Here is a 20,579-nt window from a genome sequence, read left to right as displayed (position 1 = left end):
CCTAGAGATTCTAATAATGACAACAATTAAAAAAACTATTCATATAATACTTCACAATTATTTAAAAACTATTCTAACCTATGAACCTATTTTAAAATACATCAGAAATCTACTTTTGGATGTAATGTTTGTAATTAAGGTTGACCCTGCACTACATATTACACCCGTTGAAGTACTGGTTACTTAAAAGGCACCATCCTTTTAAAATGTAATTTGTGCAAAATACATGAATGCTATACTATTACAGTAGCCTAGTTTGTCTTATTTTAGACTTGCAACATCTAGTCAGAACTAGGCACGTTAAAGCTGGAGCCTATAATGTAAACAGTTAGTCACACATGAAAATTATCTGGCATTTTTTTACCACTGTATAGGTCAGTGTCTTTTGGCATAAAAACCCAGATCCCAGTATCTGTCTCTGAGAGAGAGAGAGAAAGAGAGAGAGAGAGAGAGAGAGAGAGAGAGAGAGAGAGAGAGAGAGAGAGAGAGAGAATCATTAAGCAGGCTTCGTCTTCATTGGGTGCATGAAATGCATGAAGTTAGAGAAGTAATGAAGACAAATAACAAATGTGCTGTAAGGCCAGTGAGGCAGCCATTGAATCAACCCGTCATGTTAACGACCATCCCCTTCGTGCTTGCAGACTTGCTATAGTCACAGCCTGAAAGAAAGAAGAAAATAATGTTGAGATATAAAAACTCACGACCATTAAAGACAACTGTGTTCACACATTTGGGGGATTATTTTTTTACGGGTTTTATAGCCTTCTGTGAAGAAGAAAAACAACAACAACAACTAACTGAGACAGCAGAAATATAAATGGTGTTGTGGCAGCGAGGGAAATAGAGAGGTGAAAGGGGGGATGAGGTGCATGGTGTGAAGATAATTAGCTGACATTTTGGGAAGCTCTGTGAGAATGTCAAATGTCACAGCAACAGTGTGACAAAGACATATGAGCCAATGAGCGAGCCAGCAGCACCAGTGTATGTGTGTGTTGTGACAGGGAAGTTGTGAGAGGTAAAGACATGGTGGGCTCAGAGGGGGCGGATGTAAAGATTTTGTGAGATGGAGTATAGATGAGTAGGCAGGTGAGTAGACTGTGCGTTTGTGTGTGTGTGTGGGGGGGGGGTAAGGGGGGGGTCATACTTGTGGAAGGTCCATTCAAGACTTCTTCTGCTTCTGCAGCATCTGAGGAGTCAAAGGAAGAACAAGGTTTGCCTGAAAGAAGGTCTTCTCTTTGACAACTTTGTAATTGACTTATACTAGCAAACTCACTGCTATTTCAATAAAAGAAAGAAAATAGGGTGGCGACTTAGGAGTAGACTCTGTAGCAGTACCTCTTTTCAACCTCCTCCTGGCAAGTTTGATTTGATCTTGAAGGATCTGAACCCAGTCTCGGGGCCCTGGCAACTTCTCTATTCTATGTTCAGTGCAGTATTTCTCTGTAAACACTGGGCACAGTTCACACAACTACATTAACATGTAATTTATCATTTCATTAATGTGCTATTGTTGTACTCTGGTATAAAGAGACAGATTAAGTCTTTTGTATCTTACCTTTAATGGCTCCCACAATGTTCTGGTCCAAGCCCTTACGGTTATCATTGAGCCCTCTCTTCCTTTTACCGTTTGGCAAGGAGTTAGCCAGCGTAGTATCGTCAAAGAAGGCACACACCTAGACACATCATAGCTCCACATTAAAAACATGTTGAGCCTTTTGTGAGCTTTATTAGTGATGTAAATAGTTGTTTTTGATAAAATGTCAGTAACCAGAGGTGCCACATGACTGCAAAGTTAACCACAATCAAAGAGTCAATGAGTTGGCTCTTCGCAACATATTAATGCGCACCAGTTTTCTGAACAGCAGGCTGCCAGAGCGCGTATAGTTGACCAGAATGGAGTCTAGCTGAGCCCTTGAGATATACACGTCATGATCCTCTGCAAGGCGTACCTCAGACTGAAAAATAAACAAATAACACATGAATTTTGGAAAAATGATAAATTAAAACACAAGATAAATTCCGTTTTTGGAAGGAAAAAGAGAGTACCCACAAACTGCTCTCCAGACGTCATTGTCAGAAGTGTTAGATTAATGTTAGATGTATAATTAAGCATGAGGATGATTGTGCAAAACTCAATATCTCCTACCTTCCCAAAATTATGATTTGATATCCAAACCATGAAGGGGACACAAAGGTTCTCCTTAGAACGTGTCACTTGGCGACGGTTTTTAACACATGGACAATAATGTCTTCAATGGAGTCAACCATATTAAAGCGAGAACGTTTATAATATATAAACAAACAATTGCCATAGTACTGCATCTTTATAAAAGAAAGCTGGAAGAAAATGAAGCCGTTATGTAGTTGGATGAATTCTGCAGCCAATTCTATCGTAATTTTTCAGATGTGTTTTAGGTTGAGTTAAGAAATAAAATAGAGTAAATACACACATTAGAAAACTTTTGGGAATACATGATTCATGATTCTGTTTCTGTAGGAGTGCAGTAAGCTGCAATTGTACATTTTAACTAACATGCAGATTACCTCTATTGACTGATGTTCCTTTAGTTGGTTGAGGAGAGGATTGTGTCTGTTGTTTATAGTTACAGGATTTTTCTGAGGTGGCAGCAAAGAAACCTCATATGAGACAGAATGACTGTTGGGTGTTGATGAGCCTTGCTCTTTCTCACTTTCCTCCCTCTTTCCAGATTCTGCAGGTGCAACTATACATGGTGATGCCACCAGAGGGCCAAGAGCAGCTCCAGCACTAGACACATTCACTGGTGCCACTTTATAGATTGGCCTCCTCTTGCGGGGCCTACGGTGAGGTGCGGGACCTGGACCAAGACGGGGTTGACATGATGATGCTGCCTCTCCCGGTCTTTCCAAGGATGCTAGAAAAAGACAGTAACACAATACAATTTATCTTTCTCACTTTGTCACAGTACATGAGTGTTTGGGCTCATCTATTGACCTTTTTGAGTGTGCATCAACCTCCTCATGGCACGCAGTTCTTGCAAAATAGCCTGTAAGGTGCCCTTACAGTTACACATGCAGCAGGGGGCTTCTGTCACAGCAGGAGGGCCAACATCTGCTAGGAAGACAGTAGGGTGTTGGTAAGTGATTGTCTGCTTAAACATGCATACTCATTCGGGTGCAAAGTGCTTTCTTTCCACATCACTGGCAACAAAATGTGTATATTAGTTTGGAAGAGTGTTGAACTTTCTTGTAACTCGTCTGCCTTACACACAAACACCTCTGTCTATACCTATACAACAAGCTGGTGTGCAGCACAGGACACTTTCTTCTCTCTATGTCAGCATCATTTTTCCTGGGGAAATAAAAGTTGTGTCTATTAGTTTTCTCCTCCTCAAACATGCTTTGGTAACCTACTATTAGCTTCATTCACTTTGATCAGATCCTTTGTATTGTTGAGGCTTCTCAGGGCTTTGGAGCGGGTGCTGTACTGGCCACAACTTGGACCGTTGGGGATGGAGGTGGAGATGGATGAAGGTGAAGGCCCTGCGTCCCCTGCAGAGTTCCAGCTGTTGCCCTGGTGGTCCTCTGATACAAGAGATGAACTTGCAGGCTGATGTACCCAGGTCAGATGCCTTTCCTGAGGATCCCCTGTTAAGCTGTCCTGATCTGTTACCACACGATGATATACCCTGGCGGTCTTATAACTCAGAAGCCTCATCATTCCTGTGATTTGCCTCTTGATCTCCATGCCCTCGTTCACCAGCCAAACTACGTTGAGAAAAAAAGGATGGCGGTATAATAAGTGAGATCTGCCTCAATATATCTAATACGTTATTCCTTACTTATGACACATACCATCAGGAACAGCAGCATCTTTAGGCACATCGTTGAAGTTGGAATTCATATATGAAGGGGCATAATCTGCAAGACAAACAGCAAGATTGTGTTGCAATGATGAAGCTTGTGCAGGATTATAGGGATTAGTGTGATGTCAACCAAAGCCCTCCTCCGTCCCCCTCCCATCCCATGCAGAAACCACCACCTGTAGGTGGTATGAAGAAGTGTATCCAACAGAGGTGGCATAGAGCATAGCTTCAGCAGAAAGTGAACAATTCAAGCTGCATGTTGGATGTTAAGAATGTGCAACATGTTTTTATAATTTAGACTATTCGTTTAGCATAATCAATTAATTCTGGAATCTACGTTGAGACTAATGTCCAGGGAGGTTTTCACATGTAAGACTTTACATTATTAAGCTTATCGGTTGGGTATAAGCGAGGCACAGACCAAGGACATTGTCGTGGCCATCGCTTTTGTTTACAGAGTCGTCTCTGCTGGCACACAGCGCCAGACAAACACCCAGACACAGACGCGCGTCTTGCAAGGTCTTCATTCATACAGCAGCCTACCTTCATCCGTGACCAGTTTAAAGCTCTGTGACTTCCTTCTTCTCTTCCTTTCTCCAAACTCCATCTTCAGGAGGGATGTAACGTTAGTCTCTACAGTAAGTCGCGTAGTCGAAAAATCGTTCTTCAGAAAGACGAAATCAGTGATACACTCAACGGAATCACTGACCGTCTGCCTTATTAATCAGTTAAATTTATCCTCAGACTGCGCTACCGATCCTGTCTTCGGAACATTTGTACCGTGTTTAGCTTAAATGTACCTGATAAATACTACTGTATTGTATGGTATATTCTCGTTCCCAAAAAAAGGATGCTGGTTCGTCCCTTTCGCCATGTAAATAAATTAATGACTTTAATATTACAAATTCGTCACATATCCCTTTGCGCCACCTGATGGTATGTTCTCATCTAAAAGGTCGAGTCACACATTTGCCACTGTGATGTCCAAACAATGGACTGGCACGAGAACAAAAGCAATAGGCTGATGAGATCAGACTGTAAACATAAACTTTGTTTCTGGATTCTTAAATTATTAAGAAATGTATTGCTGTTAGGGCGACTCATTTTCTACATTAAACATAATAATTAAATGACCATTTCGAATGTAATGTCTAACTCTTTGGTGAGTTGTTTTTTTCAGTTAATGTTACATTTATTAAAGATAATAGTATATGGACGCATATTGCATAAACCCTCTTAGTGAAGACAGGGTATCTCATATCTGAAGTGTATGATGTGCATTAGTGGATGTATTTTCCCTCTCTCCAGTCATGACCTTGCTTCAGGCAACAGTATAAATTATGAGTCACTGACAGCAAGTGTTGAGTTATGACAAGTGCAGGTCTGTTAAGATGGTGTTACTTTTGACATCATTTCAATCAACCTAAAACGATTTCAAAATGGTCTAATATTTTTCAGTTCCCATTCTTGGTGGAAGAGACTGATCCCTACACACACTATGTTGTAACAGTGTGTACCATTTATAGAAGTGGAGTATCGTCTGTTTGTAATTTTATTTAGTCAAACGAGAGTGCTTGGTCTTGAAATGATAAGCTGGGTGTTGGTATGCAGACTAAATACTTAAGACGCTGACTTAAATGGTCTGTGGATCCAAGTTACATTTTATTTTTTATTTTGAAACACAATCAACAAAATAAAATTAATGGATTTTATTGAGGACTCTTATTCTGAACTCCATGTCGTCTTTGAGGTTAACTTCCGGTTCAAGGGTCGCTGCGACAGTCCTCCTATATGTGTAACGTTAGATTCTTTGTCGAAAAAACGAATAACGACCACAGTTAATTTATTAACATGGATATCCTGAAAGCGGAGATCGCAAGGAAAAGAAAGCTCATCGAAGACAAACATCTTGTTGACGTGAGTGGCTGATTGTTTGTTTTGGCTCGGTAACTCGACTCTTGCTAAAATGTTCACTCTCGTTAACTTAGCGTTAGCTAGTTAGCTAACATTAATTCAGTTCAGTCTTTCCAGAATCATCCGTGTTTTTTTACGCTACATTTATTGCTAGATGCTTTTTTACAACACTGAACTGCATCACAAGATGTAACGTTGGCTAACGTACATGTGAAACACAGTAAGACAGACAATAGACTGAAAATAGCAATGCTAGGTTAACGTAAACGGAAATAGCGAGCAAATACGTAACGTAGCGTTAATGTTAGACATCCACCGTGTGGGCGGGTATTCTGGTATTTACTTTAATATTGTTATAACGTGAACAGTTTCTGTAACGCGAGTATTACATTAACGTTAGCCGTGAGAGAAGGAACACTGGGATTCAACTAAGTGGCGGTTGTTGTGTTTATCTGAGCAAACTAGAATAAAGTGTCTGCAGAGTGAGTGTGAAGCAACAAGCAAACACCTGCATTGCCATCTTCAGTTTCCTAAGCGTTATTCTAAATAATATAGTTTTAATAACCTATATTATAGGAACTACTCTGACCCGCTACTACATGTGCACATATTTGCTGTAATGGTTCTGTAACAAGCCATTCAAGATACTTAATCATTATTCTTTCTATAAGAATTAGTTCAATAAGAATAAGCTGACTTAAAAGATTCACCTCTGCTGTAATGAAATAAGCTGCTCCGAGAATATTAGAATCACAAAGTTTCCTGTTGTTGTGGTCAACCAGAAAAGAGTAAAGAGTCACACTTCACTGAAGTAAAAACACATTCCTGATTTTGTTCAGGATTTTGTTCACCATCGATGCAGAGTTGCTCACATCCGCGAGAATAGTCCACACCGCTACTTCACGGCAGATATTTGCTTCCATGCAGTACACAGTGTGCCGCCACATCCAGTCCAACACAAAAGGATAAAAAAAAGTTCTGTTTGGTAAATGACTAGTTATTTTGTATTAAAGATGTACACACTACAATCATCGCATAAGAGAAGGAAAATATTAGCATATGTCATCTTTGCTGTGAGATCATTTCTATGTTATGCCACTCTATGCTTTACCACCAGATATTTGTATTGTGTTATACATTGAGTTTGAATGTAATTGTCTGCTTCCAGGACTCCAAAAAATTCTTCAAAAGGTCTGACCTGGCACGCAAGGAACAAGAAGACTACTTCACAAGATGTGGATATAAGGTTAATGTCAAGATCACCCTCTTTCTCTTACTCTCTCACACAAACACATATCAATCACTTCCTTTCCTCAATTCAGTTGTATCTCTTGTTTAGTGAGACACTCTTAATACTGTAGTTTAACTTTTTGCTAGGAAACTAAATTAGGTCAGGCTTTGATGCCCAGGTGTACATTGGTGTTTGTGTGTGTGCTGTTTTTCCCCAACCTGCCTCTGCTGCCTGCATCTGTAGGTTCAGAGAGAGTCTCCTGCGAGCCAGGTATGGGATTGCACAGTGAAAGTAGCTGCCAGGATGCATGATAAAAGGATCAAACACGCTGTGTCCCAAAGGCTTCCGCTTCCTTGGCACCCTTTCTGAAAGTTCACTCTCTAAAACCAGTGAGGATAAAAGCAGAAATAACATGGTGGAGACATCTATATTTTCCAGTGCAGGTTAGAAATAACTCTATGAAAGCAATCAATCAGTAAACCTTTAATACTTTGATACTGGGCCTGTGCTAATAGAACATCCAATTATCTTATTTTGTGCAATAAATTTAGTCCAAGTAAAGTAATTTGAAAAGTAATTCATTTTTAAGTTTAAGTAGTTTCATAGTCTAGCCTATTGCAGACATTTATTTGAAAATATTAATTATTCAAATTCACCCACATTATATACATTTGCTGAAGCTCCTTGTGCTTCCAATGCCCCACCATTGTCAATATTTATGCTTTTAACAATACATTTTTACATGCAGCAACCACTATGACATCTGGACTACATGCCGGACGAGTTATGTTTCACAACCTACTTACAAACTCTGCAACAATCACTTGGTCAGAAAGCAAGGGAACAAGGAAACTAATCCATAAAGTGGGACACAGACATGGTGTGAATTTGAGCATGGTATACTGAACTGAAATAATTATTTGACCAAGCTGCACCGTTTTATTTTGCACATAATCTGTGACAGCAGCTTTCATATTTCGACAATCTAAATGTTTCTCCTGGTTTGCATAATTGCTCTCTGGAAAACTGCATTTCTGTTCTACTTTGTGCAAGGCTTAAAATGTGTAATGTATTAAGCTATGTTCTTTGCACACTTGCAATATACTAATTTGAGCAAGGGCCATTGTCTCTTTTTAGATTGTGCTCTTTATACCACAATCTAAGAGTGCTGGGATGCATGTGCCTCTGAAAGCATGATCTGGCTGCATATTTTAAATTTCCTTAATCAAAAAAACGGAATATGTTTCCCCTGTGATTAGGCTTTATGTGGTGCAGCCAGCATTCAAAAACGCAAAATTAAAAGTGATTTATGTATAATGCTTGCTTCTATTGGTAAGTTATTGGATGTCTTGTCTTTATTGAGGAGCCTGCCGGTAAGATAGGGATGTGAATGTGTGCATTCAAACACATCAAAGGGACACATCCTTGTCACTCCTAAGGTCTCATCTCATGAAGACATTGCCAATGCTTTTCACATATTAACGTTTTTTTTTGTGTGCCTTGTCCCAGAAAGAGCAATCTTTCAATATTATCATTAAATGAACCTTCAATGATCCCTTCAATAATACATATATTTCTGTTTCCCCCATGTTGTCCAGAAAATTGATAAGAAAGAAGAAGAGGAGCCATCCACCTCAGCTAATCCAGCGTTAGAAATGGAACTAACCGAAGAGAAGCTGCCAATGTCACTGTCACGACAGGAAGTGAGTCGATATATATAAAATATTACACTTCCGTCAAAGTAGTTTTTCTTTCCTAACTGAAAGTTAATGCCTGTTTTCATTGCTATGTGTGTGTATAGGTCATTCGACGGCTAAGAGAACGAGGGGAACCAGTCCGACTGTTTGCAGAGTCCGATTATGAGGCCTTCCAGAGACTCAGGAAGATTGAGATTTTGACCCCAGAAGTAAACAAGGTAAGACAATGTAGTCTTTGAGTGGGACACATCATCCAGTAAAGATGTGGAGATTCACGTCCATCTTATCTAGGGGAAGAAAATCATACAGTAACCACTAACTATACAAATAGAATATCATTACCGTTTCGATGTCTGGCCTTTTTAAAATACAAAAGTAACCATCACTTTTCTATGAGCCATCACCGGAAAGTGTTGGTTTCAACAAATATCAAGACAAGTTCTGTGAAGCAGTGACTGAGTAATGTTCATGGGTGAATATAGGAGGAATGTGTATGGTTGTCTGCCATGTGATTCCTTTAATAGAGTTATTGTCTTAATTTTTAAGCACAGCTTGCTGATTGACACCTTTTAATTCTGCCTCTGCATATAGGGTTTGAGGAATGACCTTAAAACAGCCATGGACAAGATTGACCTACAGTACCTGAATGAGATTGTTGGAGGAACAGAGCCAGGAGAAGTGGACACACAGCATGACCTGAAAGTGCATGAAGAAAACACCACTATAGAAGAATTGGAGGTACATTGCATAGTTAAGACTGCATAGTTTAAAGGATAATGTTTTTCTGTTGGATCAAGTTAGTTGCAATTTATGAATAACTATTGACTCATTCTGTGGCACAAGTTATGGATTGTGTTCTTCAGTAAGATATGGTTATGATTGAGTTTGTTTGATACTGAAACTCTCCTTCAGGCTCTTCATGGCACCCTGGGAACAGGAGATGATAATGGAGACCAGGATGTTATCGACAAGTTTTTGAGAGTAAGTCAAGAAAATCATGTGCTACCTTTTGATCTAGAGGGAGTTGTTGTATAAAATCATTTTACAGTACTGTGGCTGCTATTCATGTTTTCAATATACTGTGTTCATTTGCATTGTTCTTAAATACTTAAAAAGATCTCAAAAGTTACTTTAATGATGGAATTTGTAGTGCGATGTGTTTTTAACATGAACATTCAAGAACAAATAATCATAATTTTTCACGTGGTATAAACTGTCCAAATGTATAATATATGTTGCCAATACAGGAAAATGGTTGCAGACTCGTAGCTATGAGGAAAAAAAAACCAAATGTAATAATTTAGCAGCATTTCAACATGACAGTCTTATTCAACGACTCATTGTTGAAAAGAGAGGCTTTTTGGATCTGTTATTTAAATACCCTTGTTGATTTTTATTTAAACGTCATTATCTGACTTTGTGTAGAGTTTATTGTCTATAAGTACGTAGATACCTATATGTCTTTCTCTGTCCTTAACCATTTCTATATGATATGATGCTTAATGATTTAATAGTTTTCGCTGTTTTTTTATACCATTTTCCTAGTATATTTCTAATATGTTCATTCAACATCTACTTAAGATATCACGTTTAAGATATCAATTTAACTGGGACCCAGTTAAAGCCAGGGGTGTTGTTTTGTGTTTAAAAAAAAAATTAGTATCAAAAGTTAGCATTTTGTGGATTTATAAGACTGTTTTCTAGACATTTGTCTTTTTGGATACATTATACAACCTAACTCTTTATCAAATTTACTCTGCCTAGCAGTTACCCCATTGAGCTGTTTTTTGAAAATCACACAGAGATGTTTTTTAATAATGTTAACAACCTTTTTGATCAAATTGCTTTTCTTATGTGGTTTTTAAATGACTGAATGTATAAGGTACAAGGACAAGCCACTCCTTCTTTTGTCCATATGCAGTTTGTTGCTTACCTTAAAGATGTATGTTAAAGACCAGCAATTGATTAACTTTATACAAAAGCAATAAGTGCTTTTGACCTTGTTCAGTTCAGTTTTTCTTACTCAGTGAGAAAAGTCCAGTCTGTGTTGGCTTGAACAAGTGCACTGAAGTTTGGTTGAATGAGGTGGAGATGTGAAGGACAGTTGTCAGATATCTCAGCGGCAGCTTTGCACATGCGCGAATAATGTTCACTCTGGATGTGGACACTGCAGCGCGAGGCTCCTGTGAGCGCTCTGTGCTCGTTGAGGACAGAAACTACAGAACAATACGTGCTTCAGTCTGATGGCAAAAAGCCGGTCGCTGAGGCTGCGAAATCGCCTTTAAAGTAAAAGCAGTGCCGTTGTATTGCATTTATGGTGTGTATTTATTTATTTTTTTCTCTTTTGATTGACCTCACGCGGGCCGGACTGGGAGAGCCGTAAGATGCCCAGGTCTGAACTATGCCGTCTGGGAGAGATTTAAAGTGCAGCACCTGTGTGGGACAGCATTAAGCCCCTCCCAATGCAAAAAGAAAAAAGAAAAACGAGTTAACACATGATCAAATAATTAACGCCGTTAATAGTTTGCTGCGTTAACGTGCCCAGCTCTATTTATTTTACATTGTGGCTACGTGTCTGCAACTATTTCCCATCGTTGTCAGACCTCTCCAACACTGGGGTGCTTCCTTCCCTCTCTCAGTATTTTGTTCAATACCCATATTTCCTGTGTTCTAGTTTCTACTTGGTGTTTGGGCGAAAGATCTGAACAGCCGGGCAGATCACGTGAAGCGAGGCGTTCAGGGCAAGCTGGCCAGTGCAACTCACTCACAGACGGAGGCTTACCTGAAACCTCTCTTCAGAAAGCTCAGGAAGAAGGTAGCATTTGTGGAGAGCGTAAAACAAGCTGCACTGATGTTGTTTACTATGTGTTAGTTACATTTTTTTCTTCTTCTTTGAAATCTTTTTCAGAATTTACCAGCTGACATCAAAGAGTCAATCACGGACATCATTAAGTTCATGTTGGAGAGAGAATATGTCAAGGTTTGTTATCTGTTCAGTAGTGTTTTTGACGATGTTAGCCTCCTTTTATTAATGTACAAATGTATCAACTTAATTCAATCTTTTGTCCAGGCAAATGATGCCTACTTGCAGATGGCCATTGGTAACGCTCCCTGGCCAATCGGGGTGACCATGGTGGGAATCCACGCTCGTACTGGGCGAGAAAAGATTTTCTCCAAGCACGTGGCCCACGTTCTCAACGATGAAACACAGAGAAAATACATCCAGGTGAGACGCCCTGAGATTATCCCCCACAAATCGTGACAAAATCTTTGTTGGTTTCAGAATTATTTCTAAAACTGACTCTCAAATTTAAGCTCATAATAATTGGAAGAATATTACGGATTGTATCATTTTCATGCTTGTTGTATCCTCACGATTAAAGTTGGATGTCATGTGCCAACATTTCCCGGATAAATTAAATGCGATATTCTGGCTTATTTTACATATCTTGATTACTTAAAGTGACAATCTAGAAGATTCTAATTTATTTAATTCTAATTGCTGAAAGAGGCAAAACAATGGTGATTGAGCCTAAATCCCACTGATGAAAGTATATACAATATTTATTTATTTGCAGTAATACAAATTTCTGCGGTAACTTTCCCAAAAATAAACAATATTACAAATGTTCAGAAAAATTTAACTATGCACACACTTTTGTAAATTATAAGCTTATGTATCAACAAAATAAGCTCTGCTAAACTCAAAACCCAATGCCATTGTTTTCACTGGGATATATATATCCTACCTAAATCAACCAGGACTACTACTTTAAGTTGAAGTGCACTAGTTCTTTGACATAACTTTGCTTTCCATGGAAGTGTTCTATTATTAAAATCAGAAAAATGCATATTGTCTCTTCACACGGTAATATACCGTAATTGTATGACTGGAATTCATGAGGGACAGCTCCTATGCTGAACCCTGCTAACAATGTAAATATTTTGCATTTAGGGTATGCAAGTTTTGCTGCATTATTCTTCTCAGTGTGCAGTCACTGCACCTGTAGTAGGTCAATAGTGTGTATTAGTCTGACTGCTGAGGTTTATAGAGGAGGTCAGGGTTGAGGTTATTGGCTGGTCATATATTATACAGTAGTTCCTAGAAGCCATCACATATCACTAGATCTCCCCAAACGCTGTAATCATGACATACACATTGAAATGCTAATATGTCTGTAAAATCTAAATTAGCTGCAAGGCAGTTTGAGAAATTAACCACCAGGTGGGATATAGTTGACCCATGTTTATGCTTTTAATTCTCAACTTAATTGCCTTTTGTTTGACATGTTTTGTTCTACAGGGACTGAAGAGGCTAATGACAATCTGCCAGAAACACTTCACGACCGTTCCATCAAAGTGTGTGGAGTACAACGCTCTTTAACTTGTAACTTCAGTTTAATTTATGCCAAGGCTGTCAGGTCAGTTGTATCACAATCCAATATGGTAATTTTGGCAGCAACTCACTTATGGGTTCTGGCCTGATAGTGTGGCTGAGCAGACATTTCCTAAACTTGTATATCAAGGGCTTTCAAGTACATCTGCATTTTGTGGGGATCTGAGAAAATACATTATTTAAACAGAATCTGGGTGAGTAAGACCTGTTGTATACACTTAGAGTTGTCTTATACGTGAAAATATCTCAGATTTAGGTGGAGGACACTCGACAACCCTCGAGTCTTATTAGACTCGTCCTTGTGAACTACTGGGAAAACCAAGGCGCCAGTCATGCCATTAATAGTCACATAATTTGGTCCTTCTTGAGAACATGTTTATAGATGCAGGACATGTTAAACAGTAAAAAGGTTTAATTTGTGAAAGCCCATAATAACAGAACATGTTTTTCAAGAGTTTATTTTCATGATGTGGGAAACCATTTTCTCAAAAAAGCTCCAGTAGTGTACGTTTTATTACACATGGAATATGGCCGTTCTTAACTCATCCTAACTCTATTGACATGCTGAAATCAATGCAGATGCAGTTCTATGTGCATGTTTGAGGTTTCAATAGATAATGATACCAATCAATGTGTCCCTGTACTATTTTATTAATAAAATAAAGTGCTTGTTTGTTATAACAGTTGCCATGATCGTTGTTGTTGTTGTTTTTTTACGCAGTGTAAACATTTTTCTTCAAGATCAATTTTGTTCTGAAATCTTCGAGATTTTCTCTTGTGCTTTTCAGCTGGACTTCTGAATGGGACTATTTTTAGCACCATATATAATTTTTTTTGGGGTCATTAGAAAATATGTCTGCAGGAAAAGAGTTTCTAATAAAGGACTATCTATAGATGTGTCTTGACATGTCAATTAAGGAATCAGTGTTCTCTTCAAAGCAATAAAACTAACTAGATTTGCAATCACTGATTGCTGATGGAAACCTTCCAGTAGTGTGCTAAGATGGTAGCATCCAGCGTCACACACTGACCTTATTACACTGAGTAACCATGGTGATCTGATCTGTTCCTTGTGGTTATCGTGTGTGCTTGTGCGCACGTTACCACAGTTTCAGTCCGTCAGAGCTGAACATGTCACTGCTTGAGACCCAGCTGGACAAGTTGACAGTTGGCAGTGCAAATACTGTGACGTAAAGCTGGGTTTTCCTCTGAAATTCCACTTTCAGCACCCACATCTAACGCTCACCTTTTTTTGTTTTTTCCATTTGCATTAATTTATCTTTATCTCCTTGAGAAAAACTGAGCTAAATATTTTGGCTTTTGTCCACTCAAATGTTTTGTGTCACTGTCAGCTGTGACATTTGCTTAGCCAAGGTCTTGAAATGATGGTCCAGTGGAAAGTCTTTGCAGTTCATTGTAAATGAACGGGAGAACTGCATGTTCTCACACCTGAGTGTTTGTGTGAGTTATGTTGTCTTTCAGACCAGTGCTATGCCAACAGAAAGGAAACACTTCACTTTAGGTGGACATCAGAGATTAAATAGCAGCTAAATACAAGTTTGAGACACAATAAAACTACAATATTTACTCTGAGGTCATTACAAGTTTGTAGTGAGGCAGGCCCCCAGAAACATGTTATAGTTTTGTGGTTCTTCGGCAGATTTTAGAGGACATGTCTGTCTTAGAATAAGCACAATGAGGAGTGAGTGTCTAAGCAAGGGGGGGTATTGCTTCCTGACTAAAGATACATTGCGTTTTGGATACGCTGCAGTATTCTGATGTTTATGGTTGTAGCAAGTTTACAGTTACACGTTCTGCTTGCTTTTGAATTTATCTGTGCTTTGGCTATTTTAATCTTAAAACATACTCTGCTTCATGGTTCCTCTCTGTCTCTTCATTTCAACGTGTCCACACTAAGATGTATAAAGACTGCAACCAAATAGGTGGCCTCATCCCATTCTTTTGGCACTGGCCCTGTATGTGAATATGCTGATTTAATACGGCCTGAAATCCCTGACAACAATGAGGGTTTGTATTCATTTTGCCGAGGGCCTCAATATATATATATATATATAGATATTTCTCCTAATGACCTCAGATCTATGGTCCCATTACTGGCTGTAAGGAAAGCTAATAAATACCTGTTCTCTGTGCGCCCTTTGTTCAGGCGTTGTATTGTGTCAGCAGGATGTGTGAGGGATCCACTTAGTTTCATTATCACATTCAAAACCTAGGATTCGTGGAAGGATTATCTCCATCGCTCCTGTGTAACTGCATATATTAGCATGCCAATATTGAAATCGGAGCAAAGGTGCTGCTGCTTTATTGTTTTCTCATAGTTTGTTTCATGCCACATCGTGTGACAATACTCCTCAATTAATCCCAATTTAGGTAAAAAAATTGTTTAGTTATTCATGTTTGATGGCTTCAGTATGTTCTCGGCACCTTGTGATTTGAATTTGTCTTGAACTCATTCTGCATTAAGATCAAAACCACAGTTTGTGATCGGTCCCCCTTTATGGAATATTTCAGCTCATCATTTTGTTTCCAGGTGACCGTTCTCCATTAATTTTCCAGGGAAATGGCTTGGTTCTGGTTGTCTGCCAGCTTGCAGGGTTTAACTGTAATTAAAGCTTAATTTCTCTTCATCTGGACTGGCTGGATAGATCGTTGCCAGGCATCTGCAGAGGTGGAAACCAATCCCTGTGGGGGCATGGCATATCACACCAATATGCCTTTCTGTTTGTCTGCTTGTCTGCTTGTCTTTCTCCCCCCTTTCTGTCTGGATCCCAGCATATACTCACTTTCCTGGCACAGACACTGAGACAAATATGAACCTCCCTGTCAGCCTCCTGAGAAGGCTTTGACTTATACCAGGAGTCATTACCACCTTCAAAGTGCTACTTTTATTAGCACTGCTCAAATGGGGCTGAGACTTGTTTAAAATGCTAAAGCGTCTGATAATTGTGATGCATTGGGGTCATACAAGGGTGGCATATAGAGGAGAGAATTATGGGGTATTTCAATCAAGGAATATGATACTGAATGCTGTTCTTTGAAAACAAAAAGCAGCATGCAGGGGAAGGACATGATGTTCAAACACAATAAAGTGCAAGTTCATTTGAGTAAGTGTAATGCATGGAATGTGCTGTCATGTGAATATGTGCCTCTTTTAATTAAAGTCAATAAACAGCTATAATGAATAAATTATGTACTCAATAAATAAGGGTTAAGGGAAATCACTATGGATTATTAGATATCTGGACTAGTTACGGGTCCATCACGTGCCACTGCATCATCACTTCTGCTCTGCACATTGCAATCCATTTTTATCAGCAGCACATAAATGGATCTCATATAAATTGGCCTTGACCGCCGAGGAGCCATCCCCATGGTGAAGTGTGCTCACAGCCACTGCTTCCTTTAGTTCAGAGAGGACAGGAAGGGAAATAAAAAAGGATCGTAACAAAAGTCAGAATTGATGGCAATTGGTACGTTAGAGATTAGAGAGGATGTGAAGCTTTCTACAAGCAGATCTCCTGTTTGGCTTTTTGCTTATTCTTTCGCCAGCAAGTTTAAAGTCACTCTGTTGCCTTCCATTATCTAATCATATTCGTCACCTTGTGCTTTTTACAGCACTTGTCTCAAGTGAGCATTGTTGTTGCGAAATAGATGCCGCTACACTTTGCAATCAGTCCCTTGGGTTTATACAGTTGTATGTGCTGCTGTCTGGCCGTATTGTGTGTGAGAAGGAGAGATTGGGATAATCGACCGACTTCTCTAGTTTTAGTAATCAATAGTGTCTCAATCAAAGCACATTGTTCAGCAGCGGCAGTGTGTTTCTATCCCCCTAAACCCAATGGCTGTGGGGGTTTCCATTGACCAAGGCACTTTAAAAACTATGTCTGATTTAAGCCCTTGCATGTATATTGTTGATACAACATTAAACTGCTCATTCTTTCTCTCTCTCTGCTAGAGAGATAGAGAGAGAGAGAGAGAGAGAGAGAGAGAGAGAGAGAGAGAGAGAGAGAGAGAGAGAGAGAGATGCGCGCGCATCAACTCAACATGCAGCGGCCGGAGCGGAGAGGACGCATGTGTCAGGTCTCGACTGGTTTGGTTTGGCTGTGGCATGAATGTAAAGGCTGTGTCTCTCTTTCAGTAAATGAAACGATGTTGATAGGACGTTGGGCTAATTGATAAGGGAGGACACAACTGCTGGCACACATAACGGTGTAATTCCTGCGCGCGGTATGGACGCGTTGCAGCCAGAAAATGCTGGAGTTGGCGGCATCGGGGAAAACGCCGAGGAGAGGTATCGCGCCCTAGCCTATGACACTGCTCTGAGCACGCTGGTGGCAGTGGCCGTGTATGTGGTGGTTAAAGTGAGTCTGGACGGCTTCAGACAGTGGCGGGCCAGGATCTCGGTACTCATCGTGGGTTCGGGACCTGTGGGGCTGACGGCCGCGCTGGTCGCTGTCCGCTCCGGTAAGGTGCTGAAACTGACCGTGCTGGATGAGAGGCACCGGAATGCCTTGCTCTGCCGGCCCCAGCAGATTGCCTTGGACCCCCGGAGTGTGAAGTTTCTGCTGGGACTCGGAGTGGACTTTGATAACATGGAGGGCTGTTGGCACAACGAGCATTTCTTCACCAGGATAGGCGTGTTTCAGGAGTACCTGCTGAGCATCCTGGAGCAGAAGAAACTAAAGGTGGACGTCAAGGTGCAGCTGGGAACCAAGGTATAGCCTCCTGTCTGACTTTTATACAGTTTGGCAAACCATTCTCGCTCAGTATGCAACAGTGAGACCTCAAGGTTTTTAAGTCAATACATTAGGGATGGCTTTATGCTCAAAATAATCCTCATGTGCTACTCTGACATATAGGCTATACATCCTTTGTTGTATAACTTCAATTTCCTCTCTCAGCAATTTCATCAACAATACACTGATCTGAAAAATAATATGTAATGCTTTTATGAAGAGTACTCTCATACCTCATTTTGTAATGACTGTGCTTTCATAGTCTGTCAAAACCTGATCCATGCTAAGTGGCAGCGGTCAAAGAAAAGCGGCTGGTGTATACCTCCACTTCTGCAGGTATCTGATGCTATCAGCCGTGATGTTGACAGAGAAGTCTGTCCTATGTCCAATCAGAAGCCCTTGAGCAGTCTGCTATCTACCCTGTAGCTCACATCTTCCTTTTCATTTAGAGAGCCTTAGAGAGCCTTTTGATGCTCATCATTATGTGCCTCCCTTATAACACCAAGCATTTATATCATAGTTGTAAACTCATACTGCAGCAGACATAAACATTAGATTTGACTTTCTGTTGATCAATGTCCTTGTTTACACCAGCCATACTGTATATGTATATATTCTACAATTCTCCCAAAGCTATACTCATAACATTGTTTAACCAGATGAGAGCGGGCTCATCAGTTGAAATAATCTGTTATGTAAGCTGACCTCAAACCTGAGGAGAATCCTCACTTCAGTTTTTAGGCCACTAGAGAGGACAACACCGAATATAGTAATAGATTCCAGTTCAAATCTATTATGTCATCCAAATAAACTGGACTTTAAAATGTAATCCTATTTAGATTGCTACGGATTTAATTACGTATTTCTCCAACTGATGTTTTCGAGGGTATCCCCAAGCTAAATGCATATTCAATGAAACTTGATGGTGTTATCTGACATGGCCACAAATTGTGATTACTGCATTATGATAAAATCACCAATGTTATCCTTATGACTAAACACGTTATGTTTATTTGTGTATCTATGGGCTACCTACGGACACTCACACCAAGAGAACAATAACAGGCAAAAAAAACATGCCAGCCATACCTAAACTTAGAACAAATAAATAACATACTAACACAACATACTCAGAGAGAAGAAGCAATGGTTGATTAAAGTGGGCAAACAATTATGAAATGTTCAGTGAATATTTGTGTCATCGCTGGTAACCAGAGACTAGACTTTACTGCTACTCTATTAAGGTTGGGCTCGAGTTAGAGCTGCAACACTGTGGATGCTGTGTAGTAGAACACATAGTAGTACACTACTCGTGTGTAGCCATGCACTCTTCATGGCCAGCAGCTTCTTTCCTCCTCAGCTTCAATGCCATTCCTAAAAGCTGCTGCTGTCCTCCTGCCAGTGACTCATCAACCTTTGGAATGTGGAAAACAAGGTCAAACGGGTCTTTGATCACAAAACTTCAGTTTTCACTGCCAAGTTTGCTATTTCTTCTTGATTAGACAGACCATTATGTTTGATGCATTTTTTTGTTTTACCCAGCCTATCAATGGTTCAAATGTTTGAACATGCAAAGGGATCTTTTAAATTACTTGTTATTTGCATTCTTAAGGGATTTAACATAGATCTCTCAGGCTCTGAGCCATTACAGCCCCCAAAAGGCCATTTTATTCTCCCTTTTCTCCTGTCAATTGGCTTTGTCCTGCTCTGTCTCCTCCATTGAACAGGCAAGTACCTGCTGTTTACTGAGGGGCATTGATGCACACACAGGCACAAAAATAAATCTCTCTGAGAGATGCACTGTTGCCAAGACAAGCACAACTTCTGGAGCCCATTGTATTGTCTTGTAAGGGGATATTATGATATAACTGAGCTGTTTATAAGATTAATAGGCAATGGAAGAGAGGGAAATAAAATCCTTTGGTTAAGTAAAAGTTATAATAATGTAAATTGTAACTAATAGAAATTTGAAAAGTATCTGCAATAACATCAGTATAACTTTCATAATGTTCAACTATTAAATCTGTAACCTAAACTAACTAATCAATTAGTCAATTGATAAGAGAGAACTGATTGATCCTTTCATTGTTTTTTTTTTGACTGTCAAATACCTCTTATTGTTGTAAAGGCTGTGTGGTGAAGACAATTTAACCAAACAAAGAACTAACTAACTAATGTATTGGCAGATGAATCAATAAATAAAATAATCATTAGTTGCATCCCTATAACCTGTAAAACATATTTGAAGTTGATGTTTGACTAACTAGCCTGCACATATTATCCTAAAAGATGTTATGCATAATAATATATATGTTACGTGAATTGAGAACATTTATATAACTTGTTTTTTTTGCCGTTTATCTCTTGCTTCAGTTTACAGAGGAATACCTGCGGCGGATCCAGCGGAATGAGTGGCCACGCGTGATTGTGGTGGCTGATGGGTCGTGTGGCGACTCCTGCTCAGTACTGGGCATCAGCTCTGACTACACTGTGGAGTCCTGCCATGCCTATGGAGCTAATGCAACTATAGAGAGACTAGACCAGAGACAGGTCAGGACACGCATGCACCATCTGTAACGCATGCATGAACATACACTAATGGATGCATTCACTCATGTGCAAACACTTAGGCAATAACCAGCAGGTTGCTGTTTGTGTAAAGAATGAAGGCAGTAGAAGCCGGATATTGCAGGATATTACAGTGAAGGCGACTTTATTTGACCTCATAAAGCTGAGTTG

General features: G+C 39.7%; 2 protein-coding genes across 2 annotated transcripts; one reads left to right on the top strand and one right to left on the bottom strand.

Moving 5' to 3' along the window:
* Nucleotides 1–600: 600 nt before the first annotated feature.
* bend7 (BEN domain containing 7) lies at nt 601–4,452 on the bottom strand (the record flags this gene model as incomplete). The annotated part of the gene is made up of 10 exons (XM_079223299.1): nt 601–659; nt 1,145–1,186; nt 1,336–1,449; nt 1,556–1,673; nt 1,848–1,955; nt 2,545–2,894; nt 2,975–3,091; nt 3,394–3,747; nt 3,835–3,900; nt 4,389–4,452. The coding sequence occupies 10 exons, from the start codon at nt 4,450–4,452 to the stop codon at nt 601–603; spliced, it is 1,392 nt and encodes a 463-aa protein (XP_079079425.1).
* A 1,211-nt stretch (nt 4,453–5,663) lies between these two features.
* On the top strand, nt 5,664–13,771 carry prpf18 (PRP18 pre-mRNA processing factor 18 homolog (yeast)). The gene is made up of 10 exons (XM_079223198.1): nt 5,664–5,762; nt 6,928–7,005; nt 8,589–8,693; nt 8,792–8,905; nt 9,279–9,425; nt 9,600–9,668; nt 11,362–11,502; nt 11,596–11,667; nt 11,758–11,913; nt 12,991–13,771. Exons 1-10 carry the CDS (start codon nt 5,697–5,699, stop codon nt 13,069–13,071), a joined length of 1,029 nt encoding a protein of 342 aa, XP_079079324.1. The 5' UTR covers nt 5,664–5,696; the 3' UTR covers nt 13,072–13,771.
* The last annotated feature ends 6,808 nt before the right edge of the window (nt 13,772–20,579 follow it).

This window comes from Taurulus bubalis (genome assembly GCF_910589615.1).
Source record: "Taurulus bubalis genome assembly, chromosome: 9".
NCBI classification, from domain to species: Eukaryota; Metazoa; Chordata; class Actinopteri; order Perciformes; family Cottidae; genus Taurulus; species Taurulus bubalis.
The sequence above is the reverse complement of the archived record's forward strand: the minus strand, read 5'-3'. Positions and strand labels throughout refer to the sequence as shown.